Source organism: Nycticebus coucang, chromosome 7 (assembly GCF_027406575.1).
Source record: "Nycticebus coucang isolate mNycCou1 chromosome 7, mNycCou1.pri, whole genome shotgun sequence".
In the NCBI taxonomy this organism is placed as follows: domain Eukaryota; kingdom Metazoa; phylum Chordata; class Mammalia; order Primates; family Lorisidae; genus Nycticebus; species Nycticebus coucang.
Genome location: NC_069786.1, coordinates 75198065 through 75221235, shown reverse-complemented (window position 1 = coordinate 75221235; position 23171 = coordinate 75198065). Strand labels below are relative to the sequence as shown.

The 23171-nt window shown below is 41.7% G+C and overlaps 1 protein-coding gene across 1 annotated transcript in view; it reads left to right on the top strand.

The window, feature by feature from the left end:
• The window catches only part of TTN (titin), a 281643-nt gene extending 260297 nt beyond the window's left edge, over positions 1–21346 (top strand). Inside the window, 24 exon segments of the mRNA XM_053597943.1 lie at positions 63–365; positions 680–985; positions 1082–1372; positions 1468–1764; positions 1887–2192; positions 3060–3365; positions 3451–3732; positions 3923–4516; positions 4641–4928; positions 5030–5329; positions 5815–6117; positions 6656–6958; positions 7067–7651; positions 7781–8086; positions 8199–8498; positions 9134–9709; positions 9809–10114; positions 10620–11213; positions 11345–16959; positions 17080–17236; positions 18140–18831; positions 18932–19085; positions 19590–19892; positions 20025–21346. Coding sequence (XP_053453918.1) covers positions 63–365; positions 680–985; positions 1082–1372; positions 1468–1764; positions 1887–2192; positions 3060–3365; positions 3451–3732; positions 3923–4516; positions 4641–4928; positions 5030–5329; positions 5815–6117; positions 6656–6958; positions 7067–7651; positions 7781–8086; positions 8199–8498; positions 9134–9709; positions 9809–10114; positions 10620–11213; positions 11345–16959; positions 17080–17236; positions 18140–18831; positions 18932–19085; positions 19590–19892; positions 20025–20323 — 13766 coding nt within the window. The 3' untranslated portion in view covers positions 20324–21346.
• Positions 21347–23171: the final 1825 nt, after the last annotated feature.

Below are 23171 nucleotides of genomic sequence, written 5' to 3'. Positions count from 1 at the left end.
GAAATATTTACCCTGAATTTTCTGAAACTGTATTCATATTTGATACCTTTGCTTATATTTAGTCCCACCAAGTGCTCCTACCAGACCTGAGGTATACCACGTGTCTGCCAATGCCATGTCTATTCGCTGGGAAGAGCCCTACCATGATGGCGGCAGTAAAATCATTGGCTACTGGGTTGAGAAGAAAGAACGTAACACCATTCTTTGGGTGAAAGAAAACAAAGTGCCATGCTTAGAGTGCAACTACAAAGTGACCGGTTTAGTAGAAGGGCTGGAATATCAGTTCAGAACTTATGCACTCAATGCTGCAGGTGTTAGCAAGGCCAGCGAAGCTTCAAGACCTATCATGGCTCAAAATCCAGTTGGTATGTATCAAAATTTAAAGGGACATTTGCTTGTTTTCAGTGGTACTAGCAGAACTCAGAGATGTATTTTTTTTATTTTTTTTATAACAATAACAATGTTTAAGATAAGGATTAGAAACAAAAACCTTGTAAAGAATGAACAAACATAAATACATTCAGAAAAGTAATCAGACAATTGCTTCATCGAAATATTAAGCAATAATAATAACAATGCAAAGAAAGTAACATTCACATTGTCAAATAAGAGTATGTCTATTATAGAATGCTTTGACTCTGAGATGTATTTTTTAACCTTAATTTTGCATCCCTTCTAGATCCACCAGGCAGACCAGAGGTAACAGATGTCACAAGATCAACAGTATCCCTAGTTTGGTCTGCCCCAGTGTATGATGGAGGCAGCAAGGTCGTGGGCTACATCATAGAGCGTAAGCCAGTCAGTGAGATAGGAGATGGTCGCTGGCTGAAGTGCAACTATACTATTGTATCTGACAATTTCTTCACCGTCACTGCTCTCAGTGAAGGAGACACTTACGAGTTCCGTGTGCTAGCCAAGAATGCAGCAGGTGTAATCAGCAAAGGGTCTGAATCTACAGGACCTGTCACCTGCCGAGATGAATATGGTAGGAAATAGTCAATGTTCTCCTTTTTAAATTATCACAATTTGTGTGAAAATAAATTGTCAGATATTCATTTGCATCTGTTTTTCCTCCTGACAGCTCCACCCAGAGCCGAACTGGATGCCAGATTACATGGCGATCTTGTTACTATCAGAGCAGGTTCTGATCTTGTCCTGGATGCTGCAGTTGGTGGCAAACCTGAACCCAAAATTATCTGGACCAAAGGAGACAAGGAACTAGATCTCTGTGAAAAAGTCTCTTTGCAGTATACTGGCAAACGAGCAACTGCTGTGATCAAGTTCTGTGACAGAAATGACAGTGGGAAATACACTTTAACAGTGAAGAATGCCAGTGGGACCAAGGCTGTGTCTGTCATGGTCAAAGTGCTTGGTAAGCATGTCAAATGTCCTCACATTTCTACAGCATTTTCAAGTGTTCCCAGAAAGAAAGATCATCATCGTGCCTTGTCATTATGCCTGTTTCAGATTCCCCTGGCCCATGTGGAAAGCTCACTGTCAGCAGAGTCACAGAAGAGAAGTGCACTCTAGCCTGGAGTCTTCCTCAGGAAGATGGAGGAGCAGAAATAACTCACTACTTCGTGGAAAGACGTGAGACTAGCAGGCTCAACTGGGTGATTGTTGAAGGCGAATGCCCAACCCTATCCTATGTAGTTACCAGACTCATCAAGAACAATGAATACATATTCCGAGTGAGGGCAGTAAACAAATACGGTCCTGGTGTGCCTGTTGAGTCAGAGCCAATTGTAGCCAGAAACTCATTCAGTGAGTATGAATACTTAAACAATTTGGTGGTTGAAATGTGATGGGATCAAGGGGTATGGGGAGATGGGCATGTCATATCAATGCAATTCTGATCACCCTTATTTTCATAAAAATATAAACAGCTATTCCATCACAACCTGGAATACCTGAGGAAGTTAGCGCTAGCAAAGAGCATATCATCATTCAGTGGACAAAACCAGAATCTGATGGTGGCAATGAAATCAGCAACTACTTAGTAGACAAACGTGAGAAGAAGAGCCTTCGCTGGACACGTGTCAACAAAGACTACGTGGTGTATGACACCAGGCTGAAGGTGACCAGCCTGATGGAAGGGTGTGATTACCAGTTCCGGGTGACTGCAGTGAATGCTGCTGGTAACAGTGATCCCAGCGAAGCTTCCAACTTCATCTCATGCAGAGAACCATCATGTGAGTTTCAAGAATCATGCGTAAATCCAATGCCAGCAAAACCATATGACAAATAATCTTCTAATATCCCATTTCTAAGAATTTGCGAGTGATCTAGAAAAGCATATACTTGCATAGGCTTAGTAGCATGATCTTAAATATGGCCTAAGTCAGAGAATATTTTCACTACCATATGTGTTGATAAGTTAGCAATTAGCGCTGCTAAAAATAGTTCTAATTAATGAAATATTCTACTGCTAATATAAAAAATATATTTTATGACTCTTAAGAATAAAGAAAAATCCATTGTACTGATAACTACTGAAAAGAAAAAAGGCAAAATCCCTTTTAAGAAGATGCGCAGTAGGAGCGCAAAGTTTTTAGTATTTTAATAAGTTTCTGACAAAGTAATCGTCACAAGAGCTTCAAAAATAAGTGGCAAATCCTTTTACAGAGTCAGAGCCTGAGAACTAAATGCAGTAAGTCACTGGGTCTCAATAGCAGAAGTTGAGGAAACTGATTCCTACATTCATTAGAAACAGAAGTGGCAAGTGATATTAACCCAGAAAAAGATAAGCAACTAAAGAAAAGTACTGAGAACAGGAATATTAAGTGATCTTACCAAACAGAGAAGAATACAGAAAGGTATCCAAAGTAGTGGGAAAGGAACACCTACCTTCCCAAAGCAATTTAATCCTTGAGATGATACTAATAATAATGCCACATACAGTGCTGCCCTATAATATCAGAAGATCCCAGTTACCAAGATTATCTTCATATGTGTGGACAAAGAGCAATAATGCCTTTATGAGTCTTGAAAACCAAAAACACAAACCTCAAAGTTTTCTTATTTGCATGATATCTGCATTGTGCTTTTTCAATCCACAGACACCCCTGGACCACCTTCTGTCCCAAGAGTTGTGGATACCACTAAGCACAGCATTAGTTTGGCATGGACCAAACCCACGTACGATGGTGGTAGTGACATCATAGGATATGTTCTTGAAATGCAACAGGAGAACACTGACCAGTGGTACCGAGTGCACACCAATGCCACTCTAAGAAATAATGAATTCACTGTAGCAGAACTGAAAATGGGCCAGAAATATTCCTTCAGAGTTGCTGCTGTGAATGTGAAGGGCAAGAGTGAATACAGTGAATCAACTGCCCAAATCGAGCCTGTGGAAAGAATCGGTATTTGTACTATAAGCTTGTAGGCAAATTATTTCCTCCTCGTACCTTTCCATGAATTAATTGAATTTTGACATTTACTTTCCAGAAATTCCAGATCTTGAACTTGCAGACGATCTGAGGAAGACCGTGACCATCAGGGCTGGGGCCTCCTTGCGCCTGATGGTATCTGTATCTGGAAGACCACCTCCCGTCATCACGTGGAGCAAGAAGGGTATTGACCTTGCAAACCGGGCAATTATTGACAACACTGAGAGCTATTCATTACTTATCGTGGACAAAGTTAATCGGTACGATGCTGGAAAATACACAATCGAAGCCGAAAATCAATCTGGCAAAAAGTCAGCAACAGTGCTTGTTAAAGTATATGGTAAGCATTTTTCTTAAAATTTACTATGATATGAGAAGATTCTCCAAAAAGATGCACTTAAACCTATGACTGATCACCCCTCTACAGAGAGGCTATGTTAATTCTATTCTCCCCACCACCCACTCCCAAAAAGGAAATCTATCAACCAGTAAGGCAAACAGAAGTGTGAATCTTTCATTCTATTTTCCAGATACTCCTGGTCCCTGCCCTTCAGTGAAAGTTAAGGAAGTATCAAGAGATTCTGTGACTATAACTTGGGAAATCCCCACAATTGATGGTGGAGCACCAGTCAACAATTATATCGTTGAGAAGCGTGAAGCTGCTATGAGAGCATTCAAAACAGTAACTACCAAATGCAGCAAGACGCTTTACCGAATCTCTGGACTTGTAGAAGGAACCATGTACTATTTCAGGGTGCTGCCAGAAAATATTTATGGCATTGGAGAACCTTGTGAAACATCTGATGCAGTTCTGATCTCAGAAGTACCTCTGGTGCCTACAAAGCTGGAAGTGGTCGATGTCACCAAATCCACTGTTTCCCTTGCCTGGGAAAAACCACTGTACGATGGTGGCAGCCGACTCACTGGCTATGTCCTTGAAGCCTGCAGAGCTGGCACGGAGAGATGGATGAAGGTCGCCACCTTGAAACCCACAGTGTTGGAGCACACTGTTATTTCCTTAAATGAAGGTGAACAGTACTTATTTAGAGTGAGAGCCCAAAATGAGAAAGGCGTATCCGAGCCAAGAGAGATCGTCACCGCTGTGACTGTACAAGACCTCAGAGGTATGTACCAAGTAGCCAAAAAAATAACAATAAACAGTAAAGTAAAATGAAAGTATTCAGAATTCATGACACTTTCTCATTAGAAATAATGCATACAAATAAACACCTAACTTCTTTCTCATAGTGTTGCCAACAATTGATCTTTCTACAATGCCTCATAAGACCATCCACGTCCCAGCTGGCAGGCCAATAGAGCTGGTGATACCCATCGCTGGCCGCCCACCTCCTGCTGCTTCCTGGTTCTTTTCTGGTTCTAAACTGAAGGAATCAGAGCGAGTCACGGTTGAAACCCACGCTAAAGTAGCTAAATTAACCATCCGTGAAACCACTATAAGAGACACTGGAGAATATACACTTGAACTGAAGAATGTCACTGGAACTACCTCTGAGACCATTAAAGTTATCATTCTTGGTAAGGAAGTGTGACAAAGATACAAGCAAGTGGTCAATGTTGATCACCCAATTTTTATTTGAAGTGAAAATCTATTTCACGGATTTCTTTTTCTTTCACAGACAAGCCTGGTCCACCAACGGGACCTATCAAGATTGATGAAATTGATGCTACATCAGTTACAATTTCCTGGGAAGCACCTGAGTTGGATGGTGGTGCTCCATTGAGCGGCTATGTGGTGGAGCAACGTGATGCCCACCGTCCAGGATGGCTGCCAGTTTCCGAATCAGTGACTAGATCAACATTTAAGTTTACCAGACTCACTGAAGGAAATGAGTATGTGTTCCGTGTGGCTGCAACAAACCGCTTCGGCATTGGCTCATACTTACAATCTGAGGTCATAGAATGTCGCAGCAGCATCAGTAAGTGGTCCTCCCCACCTCTGATTCTAAACGCTAATGAAAAGGAATTTCTTTTTAATATGGCCCGAAGTACATAAAAATAGGTCTTAAAATCAACTCCATAGCCTAAGGCTTCTAAATCTCCTATTCTTAGAGGTTTTTGACATGGTTAGTTGTTTTTTGGGTTTTTTTTTTTTAATGTCATCACTTTTATGAAAGAGAGGAAGAGGGAGTTAGGAAAGAAGAAATATAAAGAATGAAAAAAGGGAGGGAGGGAAGGCTGGCCATGTTATAGTGGGAAAAAAATACAGAATGCATGCTTAATACACATTTATAGAATTCAATAACATGAAGAACAGCAAGAAAAGAACAAAAATGAAAGCACTGGAAAAACACTCACAAGTGTCCCTTGAAAATACCAACTGAAAGCGAATGCACACACATATAAATGAGTCATTATTTTAATGTATTCATATTGCCATGTGTGTTTACCTGTCTTGTTGCAGATATTCCTGGACCCCCAGAAACATTACAGATATTTGATGTCTCCCGTGATGGCATGACACTTACATGGTATCCACCAGAGGATGACGGTGGCTCCCAAGTGACTGGATATATTGTGGAACGCAAAGAAGTGAGAGCAGATCGGTGGGTCCGTGTAAATAAAGTACCTGTGACAATGACACGGTACCGCTCCACAGGCCTTATTGAAGGCTTAGAATATGAACACCGTGTCACAGCCATTAATGCAAGAGGGACTGGAAAACCAAGTCGTCCTTCCAAACCCACTGTTGCCATGGATCCAATTGGTAAATACATTTTGCATCAGTCACGTTTGTTAAGATATAATTTATATGTGGTAAAATTCACCCTTCTATATAGTTTCATGACTTTTGACAAATGTCCTGCTTTGCAATCGCCACCACCATCAAAATACAGAATATTTTTATCACTGCAAAAAATTCTCTTGTGTCCCTTTGTAATCAATCCCTCCCTGCCCCAACCTCTAGCAACTTTTGGCAAATAATTTTTAGGTTATTTTACCCTTGAGTCTATTTTCTTCTCTTTAAAATGAGATTTATAAGACACGTCTTCTATCACAGCTAAAATTTTAAAACAAGGTAATATTTCTGAGAGCACTTGAAAAAATACTGATAAATGTAATATTAGTGATTACAAAGCACATTTAAGATGAAGTAAAAAGCAGAAGCTTTCACTATTTTTAACTGGTAAAATGAATGCTAACAATCCGTTTCAACAACTCACTGAATTTGTAAGGTGGCGCAATTGATTTTCAACTTTGCGGCAACTGTAACAAGTATGTTCTTGTCATATTCTTATGCCCAGCTCCCCCAGGAAAGCCACAAAATCCAAGAGTTACTGACACAACAAGGACATCAGTCTCCCTGGCCTGGAGTGTTCCAGAAGATGAAGGAGGGTCTAAAGTCACAGGCTACTTGATTGAGATGCAAAAAGTCGATCAAGTTGAATGGACCAAATGTAACACTACCCCAACCAAGATTAGAGAGTATACTCTCACACACTTACCTCAGGGCGCTGAATACAGATTCCGTGTCCTAGCTTGTAATGCTGGTGGCCCTGGGGAGCCTGCTGAGGTGCCAGGAACAGTCAAAGTCACCGAAATGCTTGGTAAGACATACAATCATTTACTTTCTGTTATAATTAACTTGGAACATTGCCTACTCCTCTTCCCTCCCCCCAGAAAATGCTAAACTGAAACATTACCTTTTGTCCCAGAATATCCCGATTACGAACTTGATGAAAGATACCAGGAAGGTATCTTTGTGAGACAAGGTGGAGTCATCAGACTTACCATACCAATCAAAGGAAAACCATTCCCAATATGTAAATGGACCAAGGAAGGCCAAGATATTAGTAAGCGTGCCATGATTGCAACATCTGAAACACACACTGAACTCGTGATCAAAGAAGCAGACAGGAATGATTCTGGCACTTACGACCTGGTTCTGGAAAACAAATGTGGCAAGAAGGCTGTTTACATAAAAGTCAAGGTGATAGGAAGTCCCAACACTCCAGAAGGGCCACTTGAATATGATGACATACAAGCACGTTCTGTGAGGGTCTGCTGGAGACCTCCCTCTGATGACGGTGGTGCCGACATCTTGGGCTACATTCTCGAGAGACGAGAAGTGCCGAAAGCCGCCTGGTATACCATTGATTCCAGAGTCCGAGGTACATCTCTGGTAGTAAAAGGTCTCAAAGAAAATGTGGAATACCATTTCCGTGTTTCAGCAGAAAACCAGTTTGGCATAAGCAAACCCTTGAAATCTGAGGAACCAGTCATACCCAAAACACCACTGAGTAAGTGCTCTTTCAACCACAAAATTGTAAACATTATTTCATTACTCTTCTCCTTTTAAATGAAAGCCATCAGTTTATAAGACTTGGGACTCTACACTCACACCGGCTGTTTTCCACTTACATTTATAGATCCTCCAGAACCTCCAAGCAATCCTCCAGAAATACTTGATGTAACCAAGAGTTCTGTTAGCCTGTCCTGGTCCCGCCCCAAGGATGATGGTGGTTCTCGAGTCACAGGCTACTATATTGAACGCAAGGAGACATCCACCGACAAGTGGGTGAGACACAACAAGACTCAGATCACCACCACAATGTATACTGTCACGGGCCTCGTTCCTGATGCAGAGTATCAGTTCCGCATCATTGCACAAAATGATGTTGGCCTAAGTGAAACCAGTCCTGCTTCTGAACCAGTTGTTTGCAAAGATCCATTTGGTAAGAAGTTTCTAAAGGGGCTAAAATTAAAGAGGAGAGCCATCTTAGGTTCTTTTCTTTCAGCAGTAAAACTGATTCCCTCTGTATTAATAATTGCTTTTAAATATTTCAGATAAACCAAGCCAACCAGGAGAACTTGAGATTCTCTCCATATCCAAAGACAGTGTCACTCTACAGTGGGAGAAACCTGAATGTGATGGTGGCAAAGAAATCCTTGGATACTGGGTTGAATATAGACAGTCTGGAGAAAGCACCTGGAAGAAGAGCAACAAGGATCGCATCAAGGACAAACAATTCACAGTAGGGGGGTTGCTGGAAGCTACGGAATATGAATTCAGAGTTTTTGCTGAGAATGAGACTGGGCTTAGCAGACCTCGTAGAACTGCTATGTCTGTAAAGACAAAACTAACATGTAAGTAGCCTTTAGTTCTCTGCTTATGTTTTATAGACTGAACAAGCTAAGGCTAATCCTTCTTCTATGCTAAGTAGAAATCTGGAAAGTTTTATTAGAGAATAAGTGTTTGGAAAGAAAGTGTCCATTTGACATATGCACACACAGGGAATAGCTCATAAATTCTATATGAAGCCATTGAAAACAGGCAACCTCAGCAGAGGATGGATGCAGTGAACTAAGCACATTCCTTGATCAAGTTCTACCTCTAATGCAATGGGGTTTTTATACTTCCTAACAAGATTGAAGGGTCAACAAATATACCCCATTTCAATGAACCTAAATAAGGGCAAGTATACTACAGATTTATGGAGAGAATTCCCCCCAAACCCTATACATTGTTAATGCCCTTATAATCACAAAAAGAAAAGCCACTCTATACAATAATGTTATGATATGCTCATTAAAATCCCTATTTTCCATATGACCCTAGGAAAATCACTTCAAAGAGTTTTTAAGAATTAGAGTCAAATTCAAATCATGGCATCTAATAAAGGGTTACTCAACCAGGTAAATTCATTCCTGATACACAAGGGCAGAGGATAATAGATTCAGTAGTAAAAATGCATTTTAATACCGTCTTTCATACCTTTCAGCTGGAGAGGCCCCAGGAATACGCAAAGAAATGAAAGATGTTACCACCAAATTGGGTGAACCTGCCCAACTCTCATGCCAGATTGTTGGAAGGCCTCTTCCTGATATTAAATGGTGCAGATTTGGTAAAGAGCTCATACAAAGCCGGAAATACAAAATGTCTTCAGATGGACGAACACATACTCTGACAGTCATGACAGAGGAACAGGAGGATGAAGGTGTTTATACTTGCATAGCTACCAATGAGGTTGGAGAAGTAGAAACCAGTAGTAAGCTTCTTCTGCAAGCAACACCACAGTTCCATCCTGGTTACCCACTGAAAGAAAAATATTACGGAGCTGTGGGTTCCACACTTCGACTTCATGTTATGTACATTGGTCGTCCAGTGCCTGCCATCACTTGGTTCCATGGCCAGAAACTTCTGCAAAACTCAGAAAACATCACTATTGAAAACACTGAGCACTATACTCATCTTGTCATGAAGAACGTCCAGCGTAAGACACATGCTGGGAAATACAAAGTTCAGCTCAGCAATGTTTTCGGAACAGTTGATGCCATCCTTGATGTGGAAATACAAGGTATTTTAGATTCAGTTTCACGGCTTTTTATTTTTTCAGAAAAAATAAATCTCAGAAACCCAGTATGAAAACCACTACAATTATATTTTCTCCCAACAGATAAACCAGACAAACCTACAGGACCACTTGTGATTGAAGCTCTATTGAAGAACTCTGTGGTGATCAGCTGGAAACCACCTGCAGATGACGGGGGCTCCTGGATCACCAATTATGTGGTGGAGAAATGTGAGGCCAAGGAAGGGGCTGAGTGGCAATTGGTGTCTTCAGCCATCTCAGTGACAACCTGTAGAATTGTGAATCTCACAGAAAATGCTGGCTATTATTTCCGGGTTTCTGCGCAGAACACTTTTGGCATCAGCGACCCTCTAGAGGTCCCCTCAGTTGTGATCATTAAGAGTCCATTTGGTGAGTACAATTTGATTTCTCTCTCTTCATATGGTAAAATTCCATCTTTGCATAAAATTCTTATGAACAGAAATATGTTCTGAATGGAAATAGCAAAGATTCAAATAAAAAAAAAGCAAGTACCTTTTCTTTCACTTTATTTGCATATCTAAAAGAGGAAATACATCCCCTATACCCTTTTGTAAAACAAAACTATTTTTTTTAATTGCTGTGGATTCATTGAGGGTACACAGAAGCAGGTTACATTGAGAGCTGAGAAAGGGAAGGTATTCGGGGGGTCAAGGGATAGGGTTCATCTTTTGGGTGGACACAAATATAAGAGGGTCCTATGTAACAAAACTATTTTTTAATAATCTTTTTAGCATAAAGCAACATTTCATACTTCTGGAACAGTGAATTGTTAATGGAACTTTGGATTCATAACATTCTATTTTTTTTAAGTAAGCTTTGAATAAAGCTGTATGTTTTACCTCATGATTAAAATCTTTTTTTTTCTTTTAAATAGAAAAGCCAAGTGCTCCTGGAAAACCAACTGTTACCGCTGTCACAAAAGATTCCTGTGTTGTGGCTTGGAAGCCACCTGCCAGCGATGGAGGTGCAAAAATTAGAAATTACTACCTTGAGAAGCGCGAGAAGAAACAGAATAAATGGATTGCTGTGACAACAGAAGAAATTCGAGAAACTGTCTTTTCTGTGAAAAACCTTATTGAAGGTCTTGAATATGAGTTCCGTGTGAAATGTGAAAATCTGGGAGGGGAGAGTGAATGGAGTGAAGTATCAGAACCCATCACCCCCATATCTGACGTTCCAATTCAGGCACCGCACTTTAAAGAGGAGCTGAGGAATCTAAACGTCAGGTACCAGAGTAATGCTACTTTGGTCTGCAAAGTGACTGGACATCCGAAACCCATTGTGAAATGGTACAGACAAGGCAAAGAAATCATTGCAGATGGATTAAAGTACAGGATTCAAGAATTTAAGGGTGGCCTTCACCAGCTTATCATTGCGAGTGTCACAGATGATGATGCCACAGTTTACCAAGTCAGAGCTACCAACCAAGGGGGATCTGTGTCTGGCACTGCTTCCCTGGAAGTGGAAGGTAAAACAAATCAGTAATTATCAGTTTGGGATTAGAAGATTTATCATTAGCTGGGGGAGAAATATTGCTCTTAAATAGATATTATTAGGTATTGCTAAATTATATCCTTTCTCTTTTTTTTTCTGATACAGTTCCAGCTAAGATACACTTGCCTAAAAATCTTGAGGGCATGGGAGCAGTTCATGCTCTCCGAGGCGAAGTTGTGAGCATCAAGATCCCCTTCAGTGGTAAACCAGATCCTGTGATCACCTGGCAGAAAGGACAAGATCTCATCGACAATAATGGCCACTACCAAGTTATTGTCACAAGATCCTTCACATCACTCGTTTTCCCCAATGGGGTGGAGAGAAAGGATGCTGGTTTCTATGTGGTCTGTGCTAAAAACAGATTTGGAATTGACCAAAAGACAGTTGAACTGGATGTGGCTGATGTTCCTGACCCACCCAGAGGAGTCAAAGTTAGTGATGTCTCACGAGATTCTGTCAACTTAACATGGACTGAGCCAGCTTCTGACGGTGGCAGCAAAATCATTAACTACATTGTTGAAAAATGTGCAACTACTGCAGAAAGATGGATCCGTGTAGGACAGGCCCGAGAAACACGCTACACCGTGATCAACTTATTTGGAAAAACAAGTTACCAGTTCCGGGTAATAGCTGAAAATAAATTTGGCCTGAGCAAGCCTTCTGAGCCTTCAGAACCAACCATAACCAAAGAGGATAAAACCAGAGCTATGAACTATGACGAAGAAGTAGATGAAACCAGGGAAGTTTCCACGACTAAAGCATCTCACTCTTCAACCAAAGAACTCTATGAGAAATATATGATTGCTGAAGATCTTGGGCGTGGTGAGTTTGGAATTGTCCACCGTTGTGTTGAAACATCCTCCAAGAAGACATACATGGCCAAATTCGTTAAAGTCAAAGGGACTGATCAAGTTTTGGTAAAGAAGGAAATCTCTATCCTAAACATTTCTAGGCATAGAAACATCTTATATCTCCATGAATCATTTGAAAGCATGGAAGAATTAGTTATGATCTTTGAGTTCCTATCAGGACTTGACATATTTGAGCGCATTAACACAAGTGCTTTTGAACTTAATGAAAGAGAAATTGTGAGTTACGTCCACCAGGTCTGTGAAGCACTTGAGTTCTTACATAGTCATAATATTGGACACTTTGACATTAGACCAGATAATATCATTTACCAAACAAGAAGGAGCTCCACCATTAAAATCATCGAATTTGGTCAAGCCCGTCAGCTGAAGCCAGGGGATAACTTTAGACTCGTGTTCACTGCCCCAGAGTACTACGCACCTGAAGTCCACCAGCATGACGTTGTCAGCACAGCCACAGACATGTGGTCACTCGGAACACTGGTATATGTGCTACTGAGTGGTATCAATCCATTCCTGGCTGAAACTAACCAACAGATGATTGAGAATATCATGAATGCTGAATATACTTTTGATGAAGAAGCTTTCCAAGAAATTAGCCTCGAAGCCATGGATTTTGTTGACCGCCTGTTAGTGAAAGACAGGAAATCTCGCATGACAGCATCAGAGGCACTCCAACACCCATGGCTGAAGCAAAAGATAGAAAGAGTCAGCACTAAAGTTATCAGAACATTAAAACACCGTCGTTACTACCACACCCTGATCAAGAAAGACCTCAACATGGTTGTATCAGCAGCCCGGATCTCCTGCGGTGGTGCAATTCGATCTCAGAAGGGAGTGAGTGTTGCTAAAGTTAAAGTAGCAGCCATTGAAATTGGCCCAGTTTCTGGGCAGATAATGCATGCAGTTGCTGAAGAAGGAGGATATGTCAAATATGTGTGCAAAATTGAAAATTACGATCAGTCGACCCAAGTGACCTGGTACTTTGGTGTCAGACAGCTGGAGAACAGTGAGAAATATGAAATCACCTATGAAGATGGAGTGGCCACCCTCTATGTCAAAGACATTACCAAATTTGATGACGGTACCTACAGATGCAAAGTAGTCAATGACTATGGTGAAGACAGTTCTTATGCGGAGCTGTTTGTTAAAAGTGTAAGAGAAGTTTATGACTATTACTGCCGCAGAACCATGAGGAAAATTAAACGCAGAACAGATACGATGAGACTCTTGGAAAGGCCACCAGAATTTACCCTGCCCCTCTATAATAAAACTGCTTATGTGGGTGAAAATGTCCGATTTGGAGTAACTGTAACGGTCCACCCAGAGCCTCGTGTAACATGGTATAAATCAGGTCAGAAAATCAAGCCAGGTGATGATGACAAGAAATACACATTTGAGACAGACAAAGGTTTGTACCAACTAACAATCTACAGTGTAACTACAGATGATGATGCTGAATACACTGTCGTGGCAAGAAACAAGTATGGGGAAGACAGCTGTAAAGCAAAGCTGACCGTCACGCTACACCCACCGCCCACAGACACCACGTTAAGACCCATGTTCAAACGGTTACTGGCAAATGCAGAATGCCAAGAAGGCCAAAGTGTCTGCTTTGAGATCAGAGTGTCTGGAATTCCCCCGCCAACATTAAAATGGGAGAAAGATGGCAAGCCACTGTCCCTGGGGACCAACGTTGAAATTATCCACGAAGGGCTGGATTATTACGCTTTGCACATCAGGGATACGCTACCGGAAGATACAGGTTATTACAGAGTCACAGCCACCAACACCGCTGGGTCCACCAGCTGCCAGGCCCACCTACAAGTAGAACGCTTGAGGTACAAGAAACAGGAATTCAAGAGTAAGGAGGAACACGAACGACACATACAAAAACAAATCGACAAAACCCTAAGAATGGCTGAAATTCTTTCCGGAACTGAAACTGTGCCGCTGACACAAGTGGCCCAAGAGGCTCTGAGAGAAGCTGCCATCCTCTACAAACCAGCGGTCAGCACCAAGACCGTGAAGGGAGAGTACCGACTTGAGACAGAAGAAAAGAAGGAAGAGAGAAAACTCCGTATGCCTTACGAAGTCCCAGAGCCACGCAAGTACAAACAGACTACCATCCAAGAAGACCAACGCATTAAGCAGTTTGTGCCTATGTCTGACATGAAATGGTATAAAAAAATACGTGACCAGTTTGAGATGCCCGGGAAACTTGACAGAGTTGTACAGAAGAGGCCCAAGCGTATCCGCCTTTCCAGATGGGAACAGTTCTATGTGATGCCACTTCCGCGCATCACGGATCAGTACAGACCCAGATGGCGTCTTCCCAAACTGTCCCAAGACGATCTTGAAATGGTGAGACCAGCCCGCCGGCGTACACCTTCTCCTGATTATGACTTTTACTACAGACCCAGAAGACGTTCTCTCGGTGACATCTCCGATGAGGAATTACTCCTCCCCATCGATGAATACTTAGCAATGAAAAGGACAGAGGAAGAGAGGCTGCGTCTTGAAGAAGAGCTCGAGTTAGGTTTTTCAGCCTCACCCCCCAGCCGAAGCCCTCCACGTTTTGAGCTTTCTAGTCTACGTTACTCTTCACCACAAGCTCATGTCAAGATAGAGGCAACAAGAAAAGACTTCAGATATTCAACCTATCACATCCCAACCAAGGAGGAAACCAGTACAACTTACGCAGAACTGCGGGAACGGCACGCCCAGGCCGCATACAGACAGGCGCGACAACGGCAGAGAATAATGGCCGAGAGAGAGGATGAAGAGCTGCTGCGTCCAGTCACCACCCTCCAGCGTCTCTCGGAATACAAAAGTGAGCTTGACCACATGTCCAAGGAGGAGAAATCGAAAAAGAAATCAAGACGCCAGAGAGAAGTAACAGAAATAACAGAAATTGAGGAAGAATATGAAATCTCAAAACATGCTCAAAGAGAATCCTCCTCATCCGTGTCTAGACTGCTGAGACGCCGACGCTCCCTGTCTCCAACTTACATCGAGTTAATGAGGCCGGTGTCTGAGTTGATCCGGTCACGTCCACTTCCAGCTGAGGAATACGAAGATGACACAGAAAGAAGGTCCCCTACTCCAGAGAGAACTCGCCCACGTTCTCCTAGCCCTGTGTCTAGTGAGAGATCTCTCTCAAGATTTGAGAGGTCTGCTAGATTTGATATCTTTTCCAGGTATGAGTCCATGAAAGCAGCTTTGAAGGCTCAGAAGACATCAGAAAGGAAGTATGAAGTTTTGACTCAGCAGCCTTTTACACTGGACCATGCGCCTCGAATCACCTTGAGAATGCGCTCACACAGGGTACCTTGTGGCCAAAATACACACTTTATCTTAAACGTTCAGTCTAAGCCAACTGCCGAGGTTAAATGGTACCACAACGGCGTGGAACTCCAAGAGAGCAGTAAGATTCGCTACACCAACATGAGCGGGGTCCTGACCCTGGAAATTCTGGACTGTCACACCGAGGACAGCGGAACCTACCGTGCTGTGTGCACCAACTACAAAGGTGAAGCATCTGACTATGCGACCTTGGATGTCACAGGAGGGGACTATACCACCTATGCTTCCCAGCGCAGAGATGAAGAGGTCCCCAGATCTGTTTTCCCTGAGCTGACAAAAACAGAGGACTATGCTGTCTCATCTTTTAAGAGAATGTCAGAGATGGAAGCTGCTTCTTCTGTCAGGGAAGTGAAATCACAGATGACAGAGACCAGGGAAAGTCTCTCGTCATATGAACACTATGGATCTGCAGAAATGAAAGGCACTGCCTTGGAAGAAAAGTCACTGGAGGAAAAATCCACGACCAGAAAGATCAAGACGACGCTGACAGCCAGAATTCTAACAAAGCCACGGTCCATGACTGTCTACGAAGGCGAGTCTGCAAGGTTTTCTTGTGATACAGATGGCGAGCCGGTGCCAACTGTGACCTGGCTGCGTGGAGGACAAGTGATGAGCACTTCTGCCCGTCACCAAGTGACCACCGCAAAGTACAAATCAACCTTTGAGATCTCTTCAGTCCAAACTTCCGATGAGGGCAACTACAGAGTGGTGGTAGAAAACAGCGAAGGGAGACAAGAAGCACAGTTTACTCTGACCGTTCATAAGGCCAGAGCTACTGAAAAGGCTGTGACGGCCCCACCGAGAGTCAAGTCCCCAGAGCCTCGGGTGAAATCCCCAGAAGGAGTTAAGTCTCCAAAACGAGTGAAATCTCCAGAAACGGTGACTTCTCACCCAAAAGCTGTATCACCCACGGAGACAAAACCCGCACCAAAAGAGAAAGTTCAGCAGCTACCACTCTCCGCACCCCCAAAGATAACTCGGTCCCTGAAAGCGGAGGCTTCTAAAGATATTGCAAAGCTGACTTGCGCAGTCGAAAGCAGCGATTTAAGTGCAAAGGAGGTTACCTGGTATAAAGACGGCAAGAAACTGAAGGAAAATGGGCATTTCCAGTTTCATTATTCAGCAGATGGTACTTATGAGCTCAAAATCTATAACCTCACTGAATCTGATTGTGGAGAATATGTTTGTGAGATTTCTAGCGAGGGTGGAACTTCCAAAACTAACTTCCAGTTTATGGGACAAGCTTTTAAGAGTATCCACCAGCAGGTATCAAGCATATCAGAAACTAAGAAATCCGCTCAGAAAACTGCTGAGTCTACAGAAACTAAGAAAACGGAACCAAAATCTCCTGAACAAATTGCCTCAAAACCAGTAATTGTTACTGGGCTGCAGGATACAACTGTTTCTTCAGACAGCAGTGCCAAGTTTGCAGTTCAAGTTACAGGAGAACCTCAGCCAACTGTCACATGGACGAAGGATGGAAAGGTAACCAGTTCTAAAATGGCCCTCAATTTTATCTCCTAAAAAACTAACCTCTCCCTTAATCCTCATCTTTCAAAGAAAGTTATATCACCTTTAAAAACACAAATCCCTTGCATTCTACAGGCTATTACACAAGGAGGAAAATTTAAACTATCTGAAGACAAAGGAAGATTCCTCTTAGAAATTCATAAGACTGATACTTCTGACAGTGGACTTTATACTTGCACAGTAACCAATTCTGCTGGATCTGTGACGTCTAGCTGCAAATTAACAATAAAAGGTAGGTTGGCTTTTCTTTTTACCAGCAATTTTCAGAAAATAACATTAAGGAAACATTTTTAAACATTCCCCTTTACACACATACACACAAATATATAAAAATAAAACTATCTTGCTAATTCTAGAATACCATTTGTACATAAATGTGCCAATTCATATGTTTTAAGGTAGTATATGCTTTTCTATTAGCATAAAAAGATTTCTTAAGCACCTAATTATATATGGTGTTATATAACCCCACAGAGTCAGCCCCTTCTCCCAGGAATATTTTGAAGAATAGAATCAGGGGAATATACAAAATGGTACTGCTTCCCTAAACCTTCACACTTGCTGATTTTCCAAACAGCACAAAATTAATGAAAACCTATAACTGTTTTACAATTAGTTTGCTTTCACTTTGATTATCTTCCAAAAGATAATTTCATTTTTTAGTTACTCAAAATCTCGTAAAGAGACATCTTTCTTAAATCTTTGACTAGTCTTCTCAAGATTCTTTTTTTTCTTAAGTAATAAAAATCATCTTAAACTTACTTTAGTTTAAGGAATCATTGCACTGCACTCAAAAATCATACATGACAATTTTCCAAGAGAGAATTAGGGATTACCGACATTGCTCACGAAGTAGACATTTTTTCTTTGCCTTTCTGAGACAGGGTCTCACTCTGTCACACAGGCTAGGATGCAGTGGTGCCATCACAGCTCAGAGTTTGAGTGCAGCCTTAAACTCCTAGCCTCAAGTGATCCTCCTGCCTCAACCCTCCAAAGTGCTGGGATTATGGGCATGAGCCACTGCAAGTGGCCAACATTTTTTCTTATTCTGTGTATTATTCACATTCAGAATCTATAAGAGTTAAGGGAGGGTCTCTATCCAATTAAGTTTGCCTTACAGAAGTTTCTTTTTTAGCTGTAAAAGATACTGAGGGACAAAAAGTATCTACACAAAAGACCTCTGAAATTACATCTCAGAAGAAGGCAGTTGTCCAAGAGGAAATTTCCCCAAAATCCCTACTTTCTGAAGAAATCAAGATGTCAGAGCTGAAATCTCAAGAAAAGTTAGCCCTCCAGGAGGAAGCTTCAAAGCTTCTGATTTCTGAAGAAGTCAAGAAGTCAGCAGCAACCTCCCTGGAAAAATCCATCGTCCGTGAGGAAATCACTAAATCATCACAGGCATCAGAAGAAATCAGAACTCATGCTGAGGTTAAAGCATTTTCTACTCAGATGAGCATAACTGAAGGTCAAAAAGTGGCTCTAAAAGCCAACATTGCTGGCGCCACTGATGTGAAATGGGTCCTGAACGGAAAAGAGCTTACTAACTCGGAGGAGTACAGATACGGTGTCTCAGGCAGTGACCAGACCCTAACCATCAAGCAAGCCAGCCACAGAGATGAAGGAGTCCTCACCTGCATAGGCAAAACCAGTGAAGGAATCATCAAATGTCAGTTTGATTTGACCTTGAGCAAAGAACTCTCAGATGCTCCAGCCTTTATCACACAGCCTAGATCTCAAAATATTAACGAAGGACAAAATGTTCTCTTTACTTGTGAAATCAGTGGCGAGCCATCCCCTGAAATCGAATGGTTTAAAAACAACATGCCGGTAAGTTTAATTCAGAATATATTATTGAAGAAAAATTTCAATACCACATCTACCATTTCCAAAGAACTTAAACATTTCTTTTCTTTTTCCTTCATTTTAGATTTCTGTTTCTTCCAATGTTAGTGTCAGTCGCTCCAGAAATGTATATTCTTTGGAAATAAAAAATGCATCAGTAAATGACAGTGGAAAATACACAATTAAGGCCAAAAATTTCCGTGGCCAGTGTTCAGCTACAGCTTCCTTAATAGTCCTTCGTAAGTATACCTTTGCCATTCTTCCTTAGTTGCTTAAAGACTTTAAGTGTTTTGTTTTTCACCTGTCTCTTCTGAGCACAGAAAACTCAACTCCATGTGTAAGAGGGAACAGGCATCCTGTGTGAATTCATCCTTATGGTCAAAGTTTCTTTACAGCTGAACAGAAACCTGGATAAATTAAATTTCAAAGTACAGCTACCAACTTCCCTATAACATTTATTTTCAGAATGCACAACGTGTATATTATTTTCTATATGACTAATGACTTTTCTCCTAATGGTTCCTAGCACCTGCACGTAATGTAATGATAGAAATACAAGGATTCGTTTCTTGAAGACGTTAAGCTAGCTCTTGACAAATGTATGTATATATGCCTTTGCTTATGCTTCAACAGCGTACTGGGTTACGTTCCATGTGTGTTAGTTTCCATTTCCATGTCAGCGTCAGATGTCACCAATAAACGGATGTCATTGATGTTCACTGTGTATGTGCTATGCTCCACAGCTTTAGTTGAAGAACCTTCCAGAGAGGTAGTACTGAGGACAAGTGGTGATACAAGCTTGCAAGGAAGCTTCTCGTCTCAGTCAGTCCAAATGTCTGCCTCTAAGGAGGAGGCCTCCTTCAGCAGTTTCAGCAGCAGCAGTGCTAGCAGCATGACTGAAATGAAATTTGCAAGCATGTCTGCCCAAAGCATGTCCTCCATGCAAGAGTCCTTTGTAGAAATGAGTTCCAGCAGTTTTATGGGAAAATCTAGTATGACACAACTGGAAAGCTCAACTAGTAGAATGCTGAAAGCAGGCGTCAGAGGTGAGCATAAAATTACTGGTAGAGATATACAAGCCAAGTAGCATGGTGTAGTCTTTAGTATATACAATTCAGTAGAAAGCACATTTTTCTGTTTCTCAGTGATCCTAAGACCTTTTTTGTTGTTCTATAAAGGAGTTCCACCTAAAATTGAAGCTCTTCCCTCTGACATCAGCATTGATGAAGGCAAAGTTCTAACAGTAGCCTGTGCTTTCACGGGTGAGCCTACCCCACAAATAACATGGTCCTGTCGTGGAAGAAACATTCAAAATCAAGAACAACAGGGAAGATTCCACATTGAAAACACAGATGACCTGACAACGCTCATCATCATGGATGTACAAAAACAAGATGGTGGACTTTATACCCTGAGTTTAGGGAATGAATTTGGGTCTGACTCTGCCACTGTGAATATACACATTCGATCCATTTAAGAGGGCCTATGCTCTTATACTCAACATTCACTCTTAACTTTCCACAAACAATTCACATGGACTAATCTTTCTGATCTGTAAATATTTTTTGAAAGTAGTTTTGTATCAACCTAAATGAGTCAAAGTTCAAAAATATTCACTTCAATCTTTTCATAACTGTTGACCTAAGAATATTATACATTTGCAAGTGACATGTACATACTGTATATAGCCGGATTAACGGTTATAAAGTTTTGTACCATTTATTTTATGACATTTTACAATGTAACTTTTGAAACTAATGGTTGGCAGGAGAAAGTTTCTTATGGAACGAATACCCTGCTCAACACTTAATCAATCTTTGTGCCTCAACATACTGTTGATGTCTAAGTATGCCTCAGTGGGTTGAGAAATTCCCCACTGAAGATGTCCTGTCCACCTAAAAGATGATAATACTGTGCACGTCACCGGATATGTGCACCAATACCTATTGAATCAGAAATGTAAGGCATTGGTGATGTTTGCATTTACCCTCCTGTAAGCAACACTTTAACGTCTTACATTTTCTCTGATGATGTCACACTCAAAATTATCATGACTTAAATATTACCAGAGCAAAGTGTAACGGCCAACACTTTGTTCGCCCATTTTACACTGTCTCTGACACAGAGAGTGCCTGGATAGCTTGGAAAAGTAACATCTCCTGGCCATCCCTTCATTGATCCAAGTTATTCAAGTATTCCTATGCCAGAGCAGTGCCAGCTCTTGGAGGTCCTGGGGTGCAGCCAATGCCTTTGTGTGGTAGCTCTAAATTTATATTACACTTGAAAAACCAGGGCACCTAAGCAATGAGCCACAGCAAAAGAGAAAGAACAACAAAATGAAGCTGTCGTTAAATTAAAAACCAGAATATTACTAACTGCCCAAAGTGTCAATTTGATGTAGTTCCTCTCATGCAGGTATAAATTCAATTGTTAGCTCTAATTATTGGACCTCCTGGAGATAGTAACAATAAAATAAAGCAAGCTATCTGCACCTCAAAAATGTGTGGTTGGTTGTTTTCTGTGAAATTCTGGGGCGGGGAAGTATGTACCTTCATGCATCCCAGAAATGGTCATCAATGGATAAGATAAAGCTACCCAAGTAGCTCATGTTAATAAGCTCTTTTGAACAAATATTTAAATTACTATGTTGGATGTATTCAGCAATTTTGTTTTAAAAGCCTAGATATAGTTTTCAAATTAATCTTCAAAAGTTTATCTTCTAAACTTCCCAAGAAAAATATTTTTAAGGGAGCTGATTCAACTAAATCCTTCAAAGATAGTAAACATCTATAATTCACAATATGGAGAATCCAAAGATGAGTTAAGATGCTATGGATCCTGTTCCTCAAGAAATTTAGCAAATGAAATAACCACTGGCTATTGCAGCTCCAACAAAGACAGAACAACTGAAGGGCCTCCAAAATAAAGAACTTACTTTAAATGGCAAAAAGTTCTGCCATGTTTTTTACTAGAGCCAGAAAAATCTGTATTTGTCCAGGTCAATTAGCTCATCATAATTGCATACCTGTGATGCTGATACTTGCCTAAATTGACATCCTTAATGTCAGTGCAAGTGAATTGACAGTACAGTGTAAGTACAGTTGACAGTGCAAAGCTGAAGAAAATGTACTGACAATGTTTACTCTCCAAGAAAAGATCTTGGGTCCTCATCAATTTATTCGGTCAGACTTAGTCAGTCAGACTTCCTAAAACCTGAGACAGGGATTCTTGTCTCAGTAATTCCATGAGATTATGCTCAGGAAAAAGGGAATGAGGGAAGCAGGTAGACAGGACACAGGAAGAAAGCGGATCTCAGCAGAAGTTTCACCCTCATCTCAAAGGGGGCTTCAATTTTACTACAGAGTTGGTTCCTTCCAAGATCAAGGGGGCTGATCTTTTGTACCCTCTCACTGCCAGTCAATGACTACAGGGGGGGTAGGGAGGGGGGAATAAGCTCCCAAGGGAGGTGGGATGCCTGCTGGCCCAGGCAATTATCTGCAGACTAGAGCAGGTCAACAGCCAACACTTAAGAAGCTGCGGGATGAATGCACATGGTGGGTGGGAGAGCCCGGAGATGCCAACAGATCCACTGCACCACCTTGCAATGTCAAATGCCTACTCTTACCTTCAAATGAGAAGCAGTGCTGACTGGATGATGCCTGAGGATGATTCCCAGCCGTGAGGTACTAATTTCCACACATCCTCATCCCTGGCTGAGATATGGACGGTGCTGATGAGAATTCCAAAGCTTAAGTTGGTATTTTGTGTGTCCTGAAATTGCAGCTGCCAAGGTTCTGAGATCCATTTTGGGCATGGGAAAGGGAAGACGTAGCAATCCATCCAGTGAAGGAGGTGTTTTTCTAAAGGCAGGAAGCAAGCCTGATTTCTTTCCCTTTCTTATGGAGACAAGAGTCTCACTCTATTGCCCAGGCTAGAGTGTCCTAGCTCATGGCAACCTCAGACTCCTGGGCTCAAGTGATCTTCCTGCCTCAGCTTCCAAAGTAGCTGGACTACAGGCGCCTGCCACAAGGCCTACCTAGTTTTTCTATTTTTAGTAGAGACAGGGTCTCACTCTTGCCCAGGCTGGTCTCAAACTCCTGGGATAAAGCAATCCTCCCACCTCAGCCTCCTGAGTAGCTGGGACTACAGGTGCCCCCAGAACACCCTCAGCTAATTTTTTTCTGTTTTTAGTAGAGACGGGGTCTTGCTCTTGCTCAACCTGCTGTTGAATTCCAGAGCTCAAAGGATCCTCAGGCCAACTTCCCAGCATGCAGGTATTACAGGCCTGAACCACCTCTGGGAGGATCCTGACTTATTTTTAAGCC